The 20,257-nt window shown below is 41.9% G+C and overlaps 1 protein-coding gene across 1 annotated transcript in view; it reads right to left on the bottom strand.

The window, feature by feature from the left end:
- The window catches only part of ano11 (anoctamin 11), a gene marked incomplete at both ends in the record, with an annotated part of 44,404 nt that extends 26,242 nt beyond the window's left edge, over positions 1 to 18,162 (bottom strand). The window contains 17 exons of the mRNA XM_080732817.1: positions 773 to 884; positions 2,359 to 2,461; positions 2,674 to 2,772; positions 3,410 to 3,547; positions 3,885 to 4,028; positions 5,161 to 5,260; positions 9,217 to 9,307; positions 10,113 to 10,278; positions 10,440 to 10,550; positions 10,756 to 10,813; positions 10,932 to 11,068; positions 11,187 to 11,294; positions 11,529 to 11,731; positions 12,371 to 12,503; positions 13,458 to 13,625; positions 17,718 to 17,868; positions 18,158 to 18,162. Of these exons, the coding sequence (XP_080588943.1) occupies positions 773 to 884; positions 2,359 to 2,461; positions 2,674 to 2,772; positions 3,410 to 3,547; positions 3,885 to 4,028; positions 5,161 to 5,260; positions 9,217 to 9,307; positions 10,113 to 10,278; positions 10,440 to 10,550; positions 10,756 to 10,813; positions 10,932 to 11,068; positions 11,187 to 11,294; positions 11,529 to 11,731; positions 12,371 to 12,503; positions 13,458 to 13,625; positions 17,718 to 17,868; positions 18,158 to 18,162 (2,027 nt within the window). The remainder of the gene's footprint in view (positions 1 to 772; positions 885 to 2,358; positions 2,462 to 2,673; positions 2,773 to 3,409; positions 3,548 to 3,884; positions 4,029 to 5,160; positions 5,261 to 9,216; positions 9,308 to 10,112; positions 10,279 to 10,439; positions 10,551 to 10,755; positions 10,814 to 10,931; positions 11,069 to 11,186; positions 11,295 to 11,528; positions 11,732 to 12,370; positions 12,504 to 13,457; positions 13,626 to 17,717; positions 17,869 to 18,157) is intronic.
- Positions 18,163 to 20,257: the final 2,095 nt, after the last annotated feature.

Here is a 20,257-nt window from a genome sequence, read left to right as displayed (position 1 = left end):
GAAAATGAAATTCTTTATATTTGATTATTATTAGAAACATCTTTTTTACAAATTAACCACATGAATCCTAGCGTCCCTTTTCTGGGGATGTAATAATAGGCAAACATTCTGCAAAAATAGCCAATCTACAAGCTTGTGTTGCACTGCAGTGCGTTGTCAGCTTGTAGAGTGGCTGTTTTCAGTGAAGAGAGAGGGCAAAAAGGAGGGGTCAAAGACAGTACAGTTCCCTAGAGCAGGGGTGGGCAACTTTGATGATGGGGAGGGCCACAATATTTCCACCTTCACTCCAGAGGGCCACATTGCATATTTCTATGTCCTACTTTGTCATTCTAGTATCTCATACAAAAGAAGCAAAAATAGCAGATCTACAAGCTCAAAACGCATCTTTTGAATTGGAATCCTGAAATGTAACATTTTTATTTAATTTCAAACGCATTTAGCCATGTTAACTTTATGTACCTAAATACATTGGACATAAAAAATACATTTTAATACTACTATACTACTAGTCATCAAGCTACTAATATAGACTGATGGAATTAAAGCAGGTCATGTTTGGAATTGTAACAACTGAAATCAACAATATATCAGTATTCCGGTATTAACCTGCGGGCCGCATTAAGTGAAGGTGGGGGCCGCATGTGGCCCCCGGGCCGCCAGTTGCCCATGTATGCCCTAGAGGGACCCTGGTCAACAAAATATAGGGTTTAAGTGGTTTCACTTGTGAGCAGAAAAACAGTATTGCATACAGTATGAGTGACCTCTCTCTCACCTTCCCTTGAAGAAGGCCACATAGAAGGGAGAGGAGTAGAAGTTGACAAACTGGAAGACAAACACCTTGAAAGTGAAAGCGTCTTCATACTGGGTCTGCGTTCTGTGCATCTCTGTCAAAAGCAAGAAGAAAAAAATGATCTTCATGTCACTAAAGAGTAAAGACCACCTCAGCTTTGCTCACGTCTCTGTCCATGGTTCATTTCACAAACCACTTGACTGATCAGCACCACATTTCTTGTGCACACTGCCAGTATGCCACTTTTTGGTTGATATATTTCACATATTTTATAATGGCAGTCAGATTGGACTGAAACCTTGCTGAAATATGGAGGTTATAATAATATCATGGGAAATGACAACATTATCTGAAATGACCTGGCAGTGTGCACAAGAAACTGAACGCTGGCTGGTCCACCCGTTTAGCCCTGGAGAGAAAAACACACCTTCTCTAGAGACAGTTAGCCTTAAACAGACCCACCAAAAATGTTCCCTCCAGCTTATACACATAGGAGATGTGTCATATAAAATTCATGATCAAATAAAACTATTGATCCCTGGGGACACAGAAGTACAGGTACGGTAAGAGTACAGTAAGACTCAATAACCAAACCAAGATAAATAGGATAATAACAAGACTTCCTTGGCCTACAAGAAATTGGTCCATTAATCACAAAATGCCTCAAATCATATTTCAGTGAAACTGTGCACGCACATTCCCACTAGGGCAAAAGGTATTGCAGGTGGTCCCTGGCCATGCAATCAGAAAATCATAAAAAAAAGAAAGAAAAGGACCTGGACCTGGGCTGTCCTGCTTGGTCCATGGAAAATCATTTTGTAAATAGTTGATGCATTCAAATATGTCCAACAAAAATGTTGTGTTTCTTGGCAAAAAGATATCCCTGCCAAAAGAAAAACCTGACACTATTGGGTGGGACCTAATCTGAGTTCCCAGAAGTGTTTAGACATAACCAACAATATAGTGATGGTCCCAAGGTTACTCTTTGTCAAGATGGTGGTCCCTGGGTCAAAATCAGTTGAAAACCCCTGCACTAGGCAGAGGAACTTCTAAATGTTCAAATCAGCCTCATGGTGGCGCTATAACAGGCTGATTCGTGTTTTTACCTATAACTATTCCTATCAGTGTAAAACTTTGTATGCACACTAGAGGCCAAGAAAGAACTGTTTCCCTGCATGTTTCACATCTGCCTTTTATAGCGCCACCAGGAGGCATTATAAAGTGTATCATCATTATTATGATGAGTATTGTTATCACTCTTATTATCATTCTCATTATTATCATCATCATCATGCTAAACATATTTTCTATTGTGGTAGATTTAAATTTTATTCCGTGAGGCTGACCTAAAGACTAACTTTAGCTGTGAGGCTTTTAGCTTAAACACAAGCACCTGCACTAAAACCTAAAGTACTACGACCTGGAAGTCAGTGCATGCTTCGACGCGGTGGGCATTGATCTCGTAAATCAATGGGAGAGGTGCCAACAGTTAAAGATGCTTCGGAGCACTGGGCATCGCTGCTGTATATCAAGCGGGGGAGGTGCCAAATAGTGCCGCTGGCTCTTACCCCATTTAGTGAGCTTCTCTGCTAATGCGGTGTAAACCTGTCCCATCAGCAGAATCAGCCCCAAATTCACCATGCTGCTGGAGATGTTGGCAATGTTCCCTGCCTGCGGACACACACATACACACACACACACACACACACATACACACACAGACACACACTCTCTGTTACTTAAACGAGGATCTCCTGTCGTGCTGAAGGTGAGGTGCCACGTGCCGAAAACGGCAGATCTACAAGCTCACAAAGCTGTGAACTTGTAGATCGGCTTATTGCGACACTGCCGTGCGACAAAGTATAAATGGGGCTAAAGCTTACCTGTGTGATCAGCACTGGGCTCCCAGTGTGGAACATCATGACACTGATGATAGCGCGGTACATGATCACCGTCACCAGGAAGATCATCACCACACAAAGCTGAGTGTCAGGCAAAATATTACAATTCATTTCACTGACTTCATAATGGCAGTGGTGTAAAAGTTACTCAAAATGTATGTACAGTATGTAAAATAAACAATGCCACAATATAGAAATACTCCATTATAAGTAAAAGTCCCATTTCACAAGTTTTCAAATGTATAAAATTAATAGATTAAAGATTGGCTATTTTCACAAAACAGTATTGTCCTGCCTACTTTTCAACATCAATACAGAAAGCTTAATATGCTAGATTGGCCTTACAATGCTGGGTGATACAATGCTGACTCTGCGCTGTATCTGAGCATGCCATTTGTAACTGGGATTGGATGATCTTCTACACAGTATAGGTCAGTCAGTATAAGTCCAGAGGCCACACGACCTGGTTCAATTATATTATTATACTTTTTTTCTTTTTTGTTATTGAGTGGGACAACCCACAGGTCTTTTAACCACTTTAACCCTGGCATCCGGATTTGGGGAAAATTGCTAAAACGGCTATTTAAAAAGAAATAGGGCTTCAGTGGTCAAAACATCTCAAAAGAGGTTAATTACAATAACTGACCAAGGGGAAGATGAATATCATCAAAGGTGACACAAGAAAACAGAACATCTATTAAAATACAGAGTGTCTCACCATAATAACGATGACCATAGAACCAGTTAGCATGCGGGACAGCCTCGCTTTCTCAGGGAAGTAGGGCTCTTTGACCCCCGTCACCGGGTTCTCCTCCATAGCAGGGGCCATCGCTGCAAACTCTGGCCTGGGTCGCTCCTGGACGGACAAGAAGGACATTTAAATGTCTGACAGCATTGTCATGTTATAAATGTAATTGATTCATCAGCAAGAAAGTCACGTGCGATGTGTCAAATCGATGAAAATGTTGTCTTTTTGACACACCGCTGACGCAACATCATTCAGTCATGTTACGTCACAATTGATTCTGTTGAAAGTAAGGCATTTTTCACTGAAGCATAAACTAAGCTTGAGACATGCTGAGTAATTAATTTAAATGACTCTATATATTGGCAAATCCCCTCCCCCCCCAACCAATGAAGGAATGAATAAATTAATGAGATGAAGATGGGTAATAGACGGGTGGGCACGAAACCTCTTCTTCCTGGAAGTCCATGCAGTCCCAGTGGTGGGCCAGGGTGGCATTCTTGCGTTTCCAGTACTCCAAGAAGGTAACAGCCCAGAAGGACATGAACACGCTGAAGAAAACTGTACCTGGGTGATCAAACAGGTAGCCCACCTGAAAGGCAGACACAGGTGGGGCAGCATGCAGAGAAAAAGATGACTACTGGTACTGCACCCTTTTTTTGGGTGCAGTACCCATGCTTCATTTCTACGAGAGATCTACATAAGAATGTATAATTAAAAGCGAATGCACTTCAAAGAAGTTGTGGTATTGTGTTTGTTCTCTTAAACACTTTCAACCTGGCATCCCTGTTTTGGGATGCCAGCATGTTATTATAGGCCAAAATTAAAATAAATAAATACAAATGTTCAAAATGTTAATAGCAGATCTACAAGCTCACTAGGGCATTCACCAAATATTCGAATATTCGAATATCAAAGTCACTATTCAACGTTGTTCACCGAAGTCGAATATTATTTTTTTTGTTTTTTTGTTTAAAAAATATATAGTTTATAAAGCTTGGCTAGATAGGAATTCATAAGAATGAGTTGTCAATGGTTCTCAAACCTTTTTAGGCCGTGACCCACAAAATAAACATATTTTAACTGGGGCCCCCCACCCTGACAAGCACTAGGAATTGTAGGTATTACATTTAATGTGACTCGGTTCCGCAGATAAATGTTGTGAAAATAGCAGATCTACATGCTCACAACGCCTCGCAAGCATGTAGATCGGCTATTTTCACAATGTTAGCCCCTTGCTTACTTAATATTTGACAGTTTGGCCAGTCCTGTCGAATATTCGACTATTCGAAGAGGTCGAATAATTTGAATACTAAAATTCACTATTCGTGAATGCCCTAAAGCTCACAACACTTTGCTATGCAATGCATTGTGAGCTTGTAGTTCAGCTATGTTCACTATTCGTAAGGGTAGTTTAACTTTTGGGGGAACGGCTGTTGAATAAACCCTGGGTTCAGTACCTTGGCTGTTGAATAAACCCTGGGTTTAGTACCTTGGCTGTTGAATAAACCCTGGGTTTAGTACCTTGGCTGTTGAATAAACCCTGGGTTTAGTACCTTGGCCATGTTGAATAAACCCTGGGTTTAGTACCTTGGCTGTTGAATAAACCCTGGGTTTAGTACCTTGGCCATGTTGAATAAACCCTGGGTTTAGTACCTTGGCCATGTTGAATAAACCCTGGGTTTAGTACCTTGGCCATGTTGAATAAACCCTGGGTTTAGTACCTTGGCCATGGGGCAGATGTCTGACATGTTCCACGACTTGCAGCCGGTGTTGCACAGAGGACACATCAGGTAGCTGTCTCCACTGTCACAGATCTCCTTACTGCAGACATGTACGGTACATACCAAAACAGTAGAGGTGCAGCAGTTAATCAAACTAATCAATTTAATACATTATAAAGAATTATTGATAATCAAAATGTTATTAAAATAACTGATTAATAATCTATCTGTATTTTGGGCATTATAGGCAACAGGATTCAATGTATTTTTTAAATAGCAGATCTACAAGCTCACAATGTGTCGCTAGACCACACCCTAGTGCAACAAAGAAGAAAATAATGCTCAAGTGGTTATTCTATAAAGACTTAACAATATCAAAAACCACACTTCTTGATTCATCGAAAAAGTAATCAACAGAATATAATCTAAGAAAAAACAATACAGTAGTTGCAGCCCTACAGACAAGTACAGTATACCAACACAGCAACACATACAGTATATGGGGGAAAGAAATTACATGTTTCTGACTGAAAGGGAATAGGAAATCTGAATCACCTCTGCTTCTCAGAAGCTCAATGAAGCACTGCGTCACTGAATTCTGATCAGCGAGAAAGGCTTGATGCTTTAAATACACTATAGTGCTTAGGATACAAAATCAATGTATTCTGTTATCTGTTGTTCAACCTTGATCCCAGTAAAAGCACAGTGATTGTGTGGATGATTGCCAAACGATTTTTGCCTCAGGGCAATTGCTGGCAAGGTACTGTTGGAAACATTTTGTAAAGAAGAATAGCTGGCTGCAACTGTGGATGCACACCAGCTGGTATAGTTATAAGATACAGCACTCAAATATATCCGACACTGAGAGACCTCCAGACTCTATTTGAATAATGGGAAGATCATTATCCACTAATTGCCTTGGTGCAGTTCATTATTACCAATACAGCTCTCCCTGCTTGTCTCAGTGATCCGTGGCCCTAATCTACACTACAGAATGAACAGTCACACAAATGTTGCAGTACGCTAAGACAATTGCTTTATTGCTTCCCCAACATTAATCGTGAACTCCATTGTATTTCTCATTTGCTACTTATTCGAAGGCACTATAAATAAAGTGGGGGAGTGAAAACAGAAAACACTAAGACCCTCTGAGGAGGAAGTCATGGTGGTCAATGGCTGCCATGGAAACAGACGGGTGAAATAAGGACCTTCTGACGAGGCATTATTACTACTGCTCGCTGTCACCCAGAGATTCACTTGAAAGGGAAACAATCCAGCACTGCAGTGTCGGTAGCAGGGAACTCACTGAGGTGATGCATTATGTATATTACAACCTGACCACGGGCGTACACAACATAACATACCCCATGTGGTTTACACAATTAGTCTGTTGATTTTAATCTCTGCCTGGCTGAAAAGCCGGGAGGCGGAAATTGTGTTTTGGGCCTTTTTGGCTGTGTGTGTGTGTGTGTGTGTGTGTGTGTGTGTGTGTGTGTGTGTGTGTGTGTGTGTGCGTGCATGCGTGCGAGTGTGAGTGCGTGCTCCGCGCATATCGGTGTATGCCTGTCTTTGTGTGTCTCTGTCTGCTTGTCTGTCTGTGTGCAAACAATCTTGGAAACTGCTGGACTGATCAGAGTCAAACTTTTCATGCTCGCTGCAGTTGGCCTATATACTGTAAATTGAACTGGATCATGATGCAACTCACCATAATAAAAGCAACTTAATTGGCTAACAAAATTAGTGGCAGGGGTAAATGTATTACAAAAAACACCACCATATATCATGACAGCAACATCCAATCAACCCCAAATTGAAATTGTAAGTTGAGGGACCGCTAGCATAGTGTTGGGAGAGGGAGCGCTTCAGCTCTTTCGCAACCGCCGCCACAGCTGATATCTTTGTTTGATGAGACCCGTGTGATTATGCTCATTAGGCCTATTCGCACGGGTAGAAAGCTATTTCAACCAGTCAGATTGCTTTATCGGAACTACCTGTTGTAAAGTAGAGTATAACTCCCATAACTCCAAAAGTACTTTCACTTCTGCCCACAGGGGGTGCCACGAATGTGCAAAGTTGCAACACATGTTGTAGAAATGCTGCAACCCACCACGACTTACATGGCCCAGGCTGGGCAACCCAACCTGGCAGGGCTATGCGCTCCATGGAGCACTCCTCTCTAGTTTGATTTTGCACAGAGCAGACTGTTCCTCAAAGTCTCAAACTGTACTTAACTTAATTCAAAAGGGAATACCCACAGGGGCTTTTTATATAATGTCAATAACACTATGATATTGTTGACACAGTGAAATGCTAATAGAATTTAGTTGTTTTTAAAGAAAGAGACTCTGAAGCATCTGAGGACCCATTCCATCCTTGTATCATATACTATGTATTCAGTTTATCAACATTAGGGATGTCCCGATACCGATAACAGAATCGGTGCTCGCCCGATACCGGCCTATTTTGCTCTACTCGTCCGATATTGCTCACGGCAGCGCCAGATACCATTTTGTTTCATGAATATGTTGGTAACAACATATCAAAAGTCCTAAGACATAGTTTTGTGTGTGTTAGTTCAACTAGTGAACAGTGTTTTCACCTTCTCTCACTCAAATTAAGTACTCGCACTTGTACTTGGTCAGCAAAAAAGTGGTATCGGGACATCCCTAATCAACATAGTATCTTCACCTATTTCCAATTGATCAGCCAAAGAGCTCTGTGTCAGGAACGATGCAAGTTGGAAATGCATCCCCCACCCAGTTATGCAATACCTGTTGTACCCATCTGTCTGTGTCCCTTTCATGCCCATATACGGCAGTTCCGTGCCAGGCATGCCCAAATACGAAGTCCAGTCCAGTCAGTACTATGACATATTTCTGACACCAGGGCAGTCCATATGTGAATCTGCTGATCCGACTTACTGAACACTCAGTGTATCACTCCCTTGAGTCCTCGACTCCTCTGCAATACACACGTCAGGTTTTAAGTCGGGTGGGCGGGCGGTTCTTGAGATGCGCCGTTGACGCACTCACAAGCTTGAGATAGCGAGTCATGCGATGAAGTATAACATAGGATTGAAGTGGTTTAATCACTATACAAATGTTTTCACTATGGTTGTTATGAGGAAGCATGGTTGATGGCTGATGGAGCCATAATCACATTAGCAGCAGGCAATTTGTAGCTGCAAATGGATGGACATTAGATTGGTTGATGAAAAGATACAGTCTGACTGTATTTTTGGGCTGTCATTGGATCTGGGGCCTACAAAAATACTTGAATTTGAATGGAAAGCCAAACATCTATCACTGACCCAAGGGGAATCCATTCATTACAATGTCATAATTACTGAATGAGCTGAGGCAGCAATCCCTGAGTATACAAAGCAAGAAATGTTGCAAAACTAATGTTCATCTTTATGTCTGAAAGAATGACATTAGCCAAGCTTCATCAACCAGACTTCATCAGCCAGACCCTATGAGTATGTCCTAAAAGCACATTTGCCATGGATAACATATAATGATGTGTCTGGCTACCATCTGCAATTTGATTGATTAGGTATGTTTTACAGTATGTGTTTTAAATGCTTTACCCTTATATCAATAGTGTTTTAGCTGTCACATTGGCTACACAGTAAAATTCCCAATGTTAGATGTATCCATTTGTACACACACTGAGTTGAATTAGCACTAGATTTTAATGTGTACCAATCTCTGCACGATTCATCCTTTAAAAACAGCTGACACTGTCAATTATCTAGAAATCTGTCCTAGATGAAAGAATGTTCCTAGCTTTCATTCAATTGCCCAATCCATTACGTTTCTCTCTCTTCTGCACAGACACACATGCACAAACTCTCTCTCCTCTCTTTTCTTTTTCAAACAATCTTGGTTCCTCTCCAAGTCCAGTGTGTTATTGCTTTAAGACATTTTAATATCATTACTACCATGCCCATTGAGAAACAATACCTGTGAGACTGTAAGTTTACCTACATTCCAATAGAGAGAAATATGTGATGACTTAAAGCAGTGATTTAATTTAGAGGAGGTTTGGACTCACGCAGGAGTGTTGCTTCCCATGGACATGACTCCAGACACGAACACGAAAGTTCCCACCGCTGCAGCGGGCAGCAGCCAGGCTGTGTAGAAACCTCCAGACAAACAGAAATAAATGTCTTTTACACCCTGGATGAGCAGGGATCAATTTTCACTGCTTAATTCTGCTCTACATGGAGCAATAGTGGCAGCATGTCTCATTGGGACACATCACTCATCCTGAAGAACACAATTGTAGTACAATTTTGAATTGGGCCTGTGACAATCCGTCTTATACTGTACCGTATGCCATCTTAACTCATACTCTGCGATCCCGTCGAAACCGGAGATTTACCACTGTACCTCTCTGCGATGCCCGTCGTTCCCGGAAATTTAATTAGCTTTAATCATTATGAAACGATTCAAAGTATGATCGCTGTATATAGCCGTTTCGGAGACTTTAGGCCCGCCCCCTAACTGTATCCGGTCGTATTTCCCGTTTGGACCGGATCTAGGTTTCCATATCCGGTCTGACGTCCAGTCGCAGCTCCGTTCGCATAGCTTTTCATTGTAAACAAGTGAGCTGACTGCATGGCCATAGAATGGTATTTTTTCACACGTTTTTATTTTTATTTTGTAGCTGTTTGATTCCTCTACCCGCCTGGCATATGATTTTTAATTATTCGAAAGCTGTCACCGAGTCTACACGTCTACTAGATGAGTCGCGCACAGATTGTGCACGATGCGTGCGCGTGCCCACGTTAAAAGGTAAGGACAATTTGGCAGCTGCTTACTACAGTTATGTTTAAAATGGCAGCAAAATTGTTAAAATGCATGGAAACAAGAACAATGATAATACTCATTTGCGCTGAGCTGGGATCGAACCCCAGTCTCCCACTACAATTATGATTCATGCTTTACCTAGCCAGGCAAAATAAAGTGCAATCTTCTCTCCAAAGTACTCTCTGATGTGGTCCAGCGGCTGGTACTTGCACCATTTGGACCAGCGGGCCCAGTAGTGGAACAGAATCTGTCTCTTATTCAGCTCGTCAGGACGGACCTCGTACTTTGGAAGCTCAAAGGGACCCTGAAGAGTGAGGAACAAGACAGGCACAGTCATATCCTCAGCATAAATGTAACTCTGAGTGTACCGATTTGTACAATCTCAGAGTAAATGTGCACATGTGCTGATAAGAGAGATGACGATGACTACACTATAGCAGAGTGATATGTATGCAATGATCTGACCTCATGCAGAGGGAAAGCGGCGGTGTACGCCCCCTCATTAATTAGCCTCGCCACGCCCACCTCAGCACGCTTTCTTTTTCCATACTGTGTCCGAGCAAGAATCTCATACACCTGGAATGGAGAGGGTTTAGGGTATAACACTTGATGCCACGATGTACAGAATTGAATTAATTTTCATTGTGCTTTATTGACATGATATGACAACAGGAAGTTCAATTATCAGAAGCCATACTACACTACAAAATCCTTAATGACAATTTCTACTCTGAGATCATCAAAGACGGTCTTTTACGAGTCAGGAGTGTACTGTACTTACAATGCGGTGCCTCTGAGTATTTGTGAAATATGTTTCCTGGTTGTTTGAACCGAGGAACCTGAAATGAGCAATGAGAAATGCATTAATTATTCTGCACATATGTTATGTACTACTACAGCGATATACAGTACATGGCAGGGCATATGACATGAAATTGGATCATATCAGACTATTACTTTTTCATCTTTGACTGGCGAAAGGCACACGTGTAGTAGTCCAGCGGTCTGTTTGGCACATACTCTGCCATGATGTTCGGTATGTATAGTTTCTTAAGAACCCGATCAGAAGTGTTGAAGTCTGGGTTGGGCTGCGCCTGTGTGGCAAACATCATTTCCCATCATTCACTGAATGTGTTAAGAACAACTTGTCAATAGCATTAGAGCAGCGATATCCAGGCCAGCTTCCTTTCAACAAGAAATATTATCGCCCACCTGCAGCGGTGCCCTTAGGCTGAGGTCCTCAGCGTAATACACTAGCACTTCCCAGGGGGCGTTGACTTTCAGAAAATGAATAGTTTTCTTCTCATTGGACGTTTCCTCCTAGTGGGATGAGTTAAGAGAGAGAACACAAAGCAAAGGCTGTTATGCCTGATTTATAATCCGTCTGTGCCCTGTGCCGAAAATGTAAAGATCTACAAGCTCACAGCACTTTGCCTCACAATGCTCTTTGTAAGCTTGGAGATTGTCTATTTCTGGCACGGGACATCTGTAGTAGTAATTATTTGAATAATTAATAAGTCTGACGGAAGCTCTTTTACATGTGACCTACTGTACCTTCTCCATTAGCAAGCCGACACTCTGCAGATTCTGGACGAACCTGTCCCTCCACTCTGCCAGCTGGGCCTTCCTCCTCTCAGATCTGCTGGTCTCCTCTGCCCCCGCCGTCTCCCCCTCCTCTCTGGCAGGATCGTCCCGCTCCCTGCCCTTGGAGCGGCGTTTCTTTTTCCGGGATCGCACCTCCCACACCAGCACGAAGTCTGGATGGATACGATTGGCAGCAGAGGCCAGGGGTTAGACTCTGGTCAGATGTTTGATTATCAGTCAGGGTATGCTCGGTGGTTTGTCACAGCCGATGACCCATGACCAGGGGCGTCACAAGGGGTAGGACTGAGTTACTAGGGCCCAAGGTGGAGGGGCCCTAGTAACTTTAGCTATTGAAAAATAGCAGATCTACAAGCTCACAGCGCGGCACCGAGTGCCGCGCTGCGAGCTTGTATATCTGCTATTTTTGAAAAGTCGTGAAAATGTGTGCAAACCTTTGAATATGTATTTTTTAAGCGAACATTTGTAACTAAAATTTTGCTTCCGGGGGGGTCCCTGGAACTAAATATTTTGAGATGGGGGTCCGTGGCCAAATTCATATCATTTTGGGGGTCCTTGACATGAAAAAGTTTGAGCATCACTGACATGGAAACATGGTTTCTTGCACACATTTTCACAATTAAAAAGAAATAGCAGATCTACAAGCTCGCAGCGCGGCACTCGGTGCCGCGCTGTGAACTTGTATATCTGCTATTTTTTAATAGTTAACATTCATGGGGGGCCCGCAGTGCTTCTCCTTGTACCCAGGGCCCAGAATTTGGTGTGACGCCCCTGCCCATGACACCGCCGCCTACCTATCTTGGTGCGTCCATCTCTGAAGTAGTTTCCCTGGAGAGCGGCTGGTTGGTCACTCTTTGCATCAAACTGAAGGTAGATGGGGTCGACATCGTCGTCATACGCGTTTTCATCCCCAGCTGCAGCTGAGAGCTGAAAACGAGCCCATATACAATTAAATTATACAGTATTCTACGGCGCTGAGTACTTTATTCAGTGAGCAAACAATAACAGGACGAAAGCACAATAAATAAATAATAACACTCGATTTTTTTCTTATCTTTTTGCCATTAAACAGCATCATAACGGGCTCCCCTTTTCTCTATTGATCTTTAGATGCACCCTCTATAAAACAAATAAATAAAAGAAAAAGAAAATGCTAGGAATAAGCTTTTGTATGATGTACAGAACACCCGTCTCCTAGATCATGGTGAAATCCATATAGAAATGCGAGACGTCTCACACCACAAGCTCATACACCAGAGCAGTGGATGTCAGATCTGGGAGGAAAAGCATTTCAAGATTTACTGCATCGTCTTGGAGAGGTCGGCGAGGCGTGAAGGAAATGAGACGGGTATGGTGGGGGGTGGGGACTGGGGGTTACAGTTGGGCAGTGTGATAATCCCAATGTTGTTTGTGATGTATTTTGTTTGTCATTTAAATATTTCTTGATGTTTCTATTGCTCATTGTGGTTATCTGAGTAATTTCTTTGACCTAATAGTATATAATAGCCTGTGTGATTTTTCTGGTGCCCCTGTGAGCCCGGGGAGACAGTGTTCGGTTATTAACCCTTTAGTACTGGTGGGGAGACGAGGGCAAGGTGTAACAGCTAACCAAATAAGATGTTTCAATACATTGCCAGGTTTCATTAAATAATGGTGTGAAACATAAGATAACCACTTTTGATTATTTCAAATGACTTGTGCAGTCCTGGGTTACAGTATGAAATATGTAAAAGTACGAAGTGCATACCGACTAAAAATGTGTAAAAGAATCAAATTGGGGTTAGGGTTAGAATAGGTTTAGAGGTTGGTATTGAATATGCCTGATGTTGAATAGAGAAGGTGTGTGTTTGGGTAGGGTAGGGGGGGTAAAACAGTGCTCACATATCTTGGTGGGATGAAGACCCCATTCCCCAGACTTCCATAGCTGTCGCTGCCTTGGGCTTCGCCCGCGTAGTCAAGATCCAGCAGCACCTCTCTGTCTCCCATCAGCAGCTCTGAGCCTGTGAGAGTGATGACAATGATGATGATGACGATGAGAAGGATGAAGTTCTAGCCGTTGGGTTTCATAGCACAGGTGTGTCTGACGCGGGACCCGCATGACATGTGGAGTTTGCACCCACAGTAAAATCCTGAGTGCTAATTCAACTGTGAGTGTGTACTCTCTCTGAGTTACAAACGGTTAAACTGAAACTGAGGATTTTACTGTACAGACGATCAGTGCACATTGCATGCTGTGGATGTTTTATGCAAATATCACAGGTTCAGGATGCTAACGTGACCCTGTCAAGTGTTTTGACGTAAATAATGAACATGCTCTGAGAATGGAGAAGAGTGGAATGGCTGATACTGTACCTCTTCTGTAAGGGAGAGGAGCCTGGGAAAGAAAACACGGATGGAAGCGAGAGCTGGTGGTTCAGATATGGAGCAATCTCTACCTCCCTTCTCCTCTGCACTCTCTGTATCCTTCTATCTCTTCTGCTCCACGGGGAGAACAGCGGAGCACTGTGGATTGCCGTACTGCTCAGAAAATAGGCGCAGTTAGTGGGTCGCTCCTTTTCAGCACAGGGGAATCCGCGTCAGCGCATGCAGTACGCATCCATCCCACCATAAATAATACATTAATGCATACAGGAACAGGGGCAATGTAGGGCTGTGAATCGTCACTAACATTCGTATTGGATGAATTAGGTAGGGGGGAATCACATTCCCTCATCCACACAGGCTGATTCACACATGTAAATTGAATTAAATGGACACCTTTAAATAATTAATGCTATTACAAGAAAAAACCCCACCCCTCATTGCCTTTTATTGCCTGAAATAGCACAGGCAAATTAGTTCTCTTTGCAGAGCAAGGGCACATAATAGGTTTTGAGTTCAGAGACGTTGGAAATCCTTTTGCAGCATGTGGTCCTCTGAATTTGAATGGCCAATTCTCAATTTGTTACTACTGCTATACGCTGAGGAAGGCTGTCTTGAAACGTGTTCGTATTTATGCTGCTCAATTAAATACAAGTTGCCTAAAGGGCATTTCTGTGAGTGCTGGTGAATCTTCTGGACTCTTCTGTGCATTTCACCCTGCACTTTACTGTGCAACCGAAAATATATATTACTTGAGTCCTCTTAGGTCAGTGGTTCACAAAGGGTGTGTAGACTCGAAGCACGCTGGTGTGCCGTGACACAAGTCCAGGTAATGCAAAATATACAACTATACAAAAAGCTAAAATAGCAGATCTACAAACTCACATGATAAACAAAAAATGAAATACAGGTGTGCCTTCAGATTCTGACTTGAAGTGGGGCTCTAAAAGGACGCCAATGTTGGCCCCTCCGTCCGTCCGTCCGTCCGTCCGTCCGTCCGTCCGTCCGTCCGTCAACCACTTTGGTCCCAAAAGTAGCTGACTGGATTGCCATGTAATTTTAAGTGCAATTTCATAATCCTCAGAGGTTGATACCGTATTTAAATTTGAATTTGGGACCCAGGGGGCTTCCTTCTAGCCCCACCATTAGACCAAATGTTTCCCCTTACACTTGATTGACTCCACGGCCAGTGACTGCAGAGTACCAGGATGCATACATCTTCAGCCCTGGCTTTGAGGTAGTAAGAGTAATTCTTAATTTATACTCTTGCTGAAAATAGCTGATCTGCAATGTCATATCGTACAATGATGTTACATCAGGCTATAAGAGTTTAGCGCACCATGCGACAAAATGTCTTCCTTCTTTTCCAATTAACATTAAGCCCCCCTGTGGTGTGGTTCTCTCTCAGTCAGAGTAGTGGCCCATGGCTTTTCCATCTGTCTTTTCCCCTTGAATTTCACATTTTAAAGGCTTTTCTTCTCGGTTGGGTGACACAAACTCTCTGGCTGGATTCAGAGCAGTAGAGCTGGATGCCTTCGCATTCTGTTTCATCAGTTCTTCTTCCAAAAATGTCTCTACTTTCCTCAATTCGTTAATTTCCATTGTGTGGTTCCAGTTTTGCCTTATTTCCAGTGTTGTGGTAGTTACTTTCAATATGTTACATTATGTTTGTGCTACTTTTGTACCCTAAAATAAAGCACAAAAGGACCAGCAATAACATTAAGTCCTTATTTTGTAGGGCATAACTATCTGCTGGCCGATTGTCCTGACTAAAACTAGACTAAAATGTTGACAGTTTTTGTCGACTAAAACTAGATTACAGGTAACTAAAATTACGTTGTCTTGGACTAAGATAAAGACTAAAACAGGATGAGGTTGACTAAATGTGATAAAAACTAACAAGGGCAAATTTTAAACTGGACTGACACTAAATAAAAAAATGGCTCGTAAAATTAACACTAGGATACGCACCTCCGCTATATGCCTAAAATTTAAATTATAAATAGTTTTTAGCAGCCTAAATTTCAATGTAATGATGAGAGACAAATATTAACTCAGAAGCTGCAGCACCCTCTAGTGGTGCAAGGTAAACAGTTCAAAGTCTTCAAAAACTATAAATAACAGTTTCTGAAAGGAATGAGTTACTTGCCCCAGGTTGGCAGAGCGAGGTTAACGCCTAGGTTTAGCCTACAATAGACAAAGGGAGAAAAGAAAAATGTGATACAAAAATTGTGAGACATAAATGTTAGTAAAAAGAAAGGTGTTACTTGATATACTGTAATGTAGTAATTGTAATATTACCTGATTTGTAAAAGGAACATGTCAAATAATTGTGTTACTCATGAACGTAATGCATTACTTTTCTGACACGCCATTACATTTTTACTCTGTCCAACTGCATTATCAGTAGCAATGGATCCATCTGGTTTGATTTGTGTTTTCCAGCTTTTGTCTCTTTTTCTCTGCACTGCTATTTGTGTTCCGACTACACTGCGAGACTGTATCATCCACAATTTTGGCATTTGCCCTCCACTCTCTTGGCCTGGGCTGTTTCCCAGAGGACTTAGCTCTGTCTCAGCAGATTTCACCATGTCTTCCTTGTACCATCGCAACGATTTTTCACAGGGTTTCTGATGCCAGCAATTCTGCTCATCTCTCCTCGTGTTGTGTTGCTTGCTGTTCAGCTGGTTTCTTTAGTTTTTCCTCCATAGCATTCTAAGTTTTCATCTTCCCTGCCATTTTTTAAGGAAAATGTATAGGCCTAATTTGTTCTACGGTAGGACCACTGAAAATCAGTAAAAATCAGTGAGTGACAAGTTTGTACAACTAGGTATAATTTTTGGCATTGGATCTAAAAAAATTAAGTCTTCAGGGATGGGGTCTTTTTCTGCCACTGGAAGGTTTTCTATAATAATTTGTGAACCACATATAAAACCACTTACTGTAGGCATGTAGCCTAACTACTGTACATACAGTATTGTCTTCGATCCCTGAAGTGATCAGTCTTCCTGGACATTCTAATCACACTAAAGCCATTCACAAAACAATATCATACAATATTGCAGTGAGAGTGACTGCAATATAAATAATAACCCAGGAAAGTCACTGTTTCACACATCACCAATATGTATTTAGAATGCCATTTCCAGTTTGATTTGAAATGTAATGTTATAATAAAACAATATTAACATTTCTAAAAGGAGTGAGAAGAAAAACAGTACCTGTTTGATGGTGTAGTCTAAGAGAAACTGTCCTCCGAGCTGTTGATTGACTCACTGCCATATATCCATCTATGGAGGACAGATCATTCTTTGTGTGATATTGTGACAGGCCAAACTTATTTAATATGGCACATACAGTAGAAATTGCTGTTTGTAAGGAGGAGCTGGATGGACTTCTTGCCACATATGCTAGACCAGTGGTTTTCATAGTGGGGTATGGAGACCCAGAGGTCTTTGAGGGATCGCAAGCTAAATAATTGATAGCTAATCTTCATTATCACATTGTGTTCAAGACTGAAAAGTGTGCTACTTGGAATGCAGGTCTCTTCCAGGTCAGTTTCGTAACCAGGGTCTGCAAACTTTGGAATTCAGTAATAGCCAATCGGATTGGAATGTAAAAATCTGACAGATACATCTTGAACAGAAAGTGTTGTGAGCTTGAAGATTGACTAGTTATACAGGACTTAAGTGGTAACGAAATTGCTGAGTGTACTTTAAGGCAGCCAGAATGAAAAAGGCCAGATCAGCCAGGAGAGGTAGCAGAGAAATCCTCCTTCACACACAGCAGTCTGCCCAGGGAGCAGCCCAGGACGTGCGTCTGGAGGAACCCCAGGTTGGGCAGTGCCAGGAGAGATTTTATCCTCAGATACACAATGAAGGCCACCACCAGGCTGAGGATGGACTGGGCCTTCTGCTCCGCTGCTACTCGCCTGTGGAATTCCCACCATTAGAGAGCATCACAGCAAAGTTTTAATCTCTTGACATTTTATGCCATGTAGCACTTTTGGATTTGTGTCCAATAAATTGTGTTACAAAATACATGTTTCATTATTATTCATTAGCAGTCCCAGAATGAGAATGACCAGTATCATGATGGGTTCATCCCATAGAGTTATAATAAGTTCATCCGTCATCTCCCAGCATGCGGACATGCCCACGCACATGGCCACCAGCAGGCTGAGGCTGGAAGAATGGAACCAATGGGGAAAAGGCACTGACCTCATCCTTGGGCCTGCTCCCTGGCCTCAACTCCTCTTCCTCACAAGCCATGGTTAGCGGGTTAAAGCAGAAGGCTGTAGCAATCTTCTAGTAATTCACAATTGCCACTTTCTCCAGAGGCTGTATGAGAGGAGAGACTACTGAGCCTTAGCTAAGGGATTATAATGTACCGTAGGTGTCAGGTGCCCAACCACTGCAGATGTGCTAGTTTGTTTTACTAGCCATAAATTATAACTCCTGTAGAGAAGTTTTATTAAAACGTCTTCAAAATAAAACTGCTCTACAAGAGTTGGCTATTGTTTTACATACACTAGCTGCCATACAGAATGGTTAATATAGCCTTCTATTCGTTCAAATAAGTTCCGGCTTGCAGATTGAATTCAGAGAACTTGAACGATCGAACATCAAATTACAAAGTTAGTTGTGAGCTTTTTATTGAGCAGGGGTAATGGATGGAAGAAATGTAGGCTAACCGTCACTTTCATTAGCAGTAGGGTGAAGTGCCCAAAGCCAGCACTGCTGTCAGTGAAGCAATATCAAAATCCCCCACATGACTGAAACATTTTGATGATGAACAATATCAAAACATCAGTATCAGGAGGATATTGAAGAAAATCTCATTTTACTTACCATAAGTCAAATACAAATACAACATAAGTCAAAACATAGCCCCTGAGTGTGTGGCAAATTGTAGGACTTCCCAACACCCATAAACTTATCAACAGGAACATTTGACAAATAATAATACACTTTATAAATACAAATTGGCTCTGCCATAGGTCAATGTTTCACTTCCAGCTTCACCTGATGCAGTGACGTAACGTCCTCCTGAACTCCTCCTAATTGTTTGCAGCTGCTGCAGAGCGACCTGATGAGACTTGGCGTCCACATGGTGAGTTCTAAACTGTTTAATTTGCGTGATTCTTGATATCAATCGATAACCCTCGTCTATAATTAGACTTCCTTTTTACGCAGATCAAACTAACGGTAGACAATTGGTGAGGTTTTGTAAGCTTCTACCCCCCCCATTTAGACCAACTTGAATAAAAACATGGCTTCTTGTTGTTTATTGACTAAACCTGCACATTTACATTCCGTAGTTTGAACTCCTGAATCTGATTAACCTGTGGCTGTGACCTGGCACAAAACACAGAACTGGAGTCCTGGACATTTCACTGTCAAGTGAGTATTATTCTACAGTTAATTAATGATGTTGGTGGTGGATGGTGTTTTAAAATATTGTTTCCTCGTGCCCTTTTCTAACTGTCTGTGCACCTGACCTGATCATATGTCTCTGCTTGGCCTCGAGGAGATGGAAATGGAAGATCGATCACGATCAACGTGGTACTTTGATGTATTGTGAGCTTGTAGATCAGCCTTTTTTTTTTTTTTACTGGCATGCCTAAATTAGGCCACCCAGGTTGAAGTTTAGCAACAAATCATAACTACCAGTAGAGGTCGCTAATATTCGGACGTTGGCTAGCGTTTAATATGGAGGCACTGAGGCAGTATGCAAACTAAGGTATACAGACACGCAGGTGATTTTTTTTTATTGAAGACTATTAGAAGTTTGCATAGGAAAAGGTACAGTTTCATGACGGTACAGTTCACTGGTACAAGGTCTACTAAAAGGAGATCCTAGAAAAGACTAAGCTTATTTCCATAGGAAACCATTTAAGTATCTCATATAACATTGAATAACAGACGGATAGAACACAGTACTATGCAATAGATATAGTCAGGGGAAGAAAAAAAAAAGTAGAAACATACAGTAGGTAAAAAACAAAGAGGGGTCAAGGAGCTGGCTCTGCTGTAGGCCTATACAATGAAAATAGAAGCCTGTGTACCAGCCAGGCATGAACAGCATCCATGGGAGCACCAACTAATTACCAAGTTTACATTGAACAATTGCATAGTTAACTTTGCTGAGCAAATTAATACAATATAAATGTTTGGTGGCAGATACGTGTTCGTTTACAAGGTGATATATTTATTATTCCCCTATTCTCTTCTCTATCAATGATATCTGATGTAGCCTATATGCAAGGGTAACCAGCACTTTCGCCTATGATTTTTTTCACCTACATGGATTTGGTCTTT

Source organism: Nannobrachium achirus (genome assembly GCF_963921795.1).
Source record: "Nannobrachium achirus genome assembly, chromosome: 9".
Classification (NCBI taxonomy): Eukaryota; Metazoa; Chordata; class Actinopteri; order Myctophiformes; family Myctophidae; genus Nannobrachium; species Nannobrachium achirus.
This window is presented reverse-complemented; position numbering and strand designations above follow the sequence as displayed.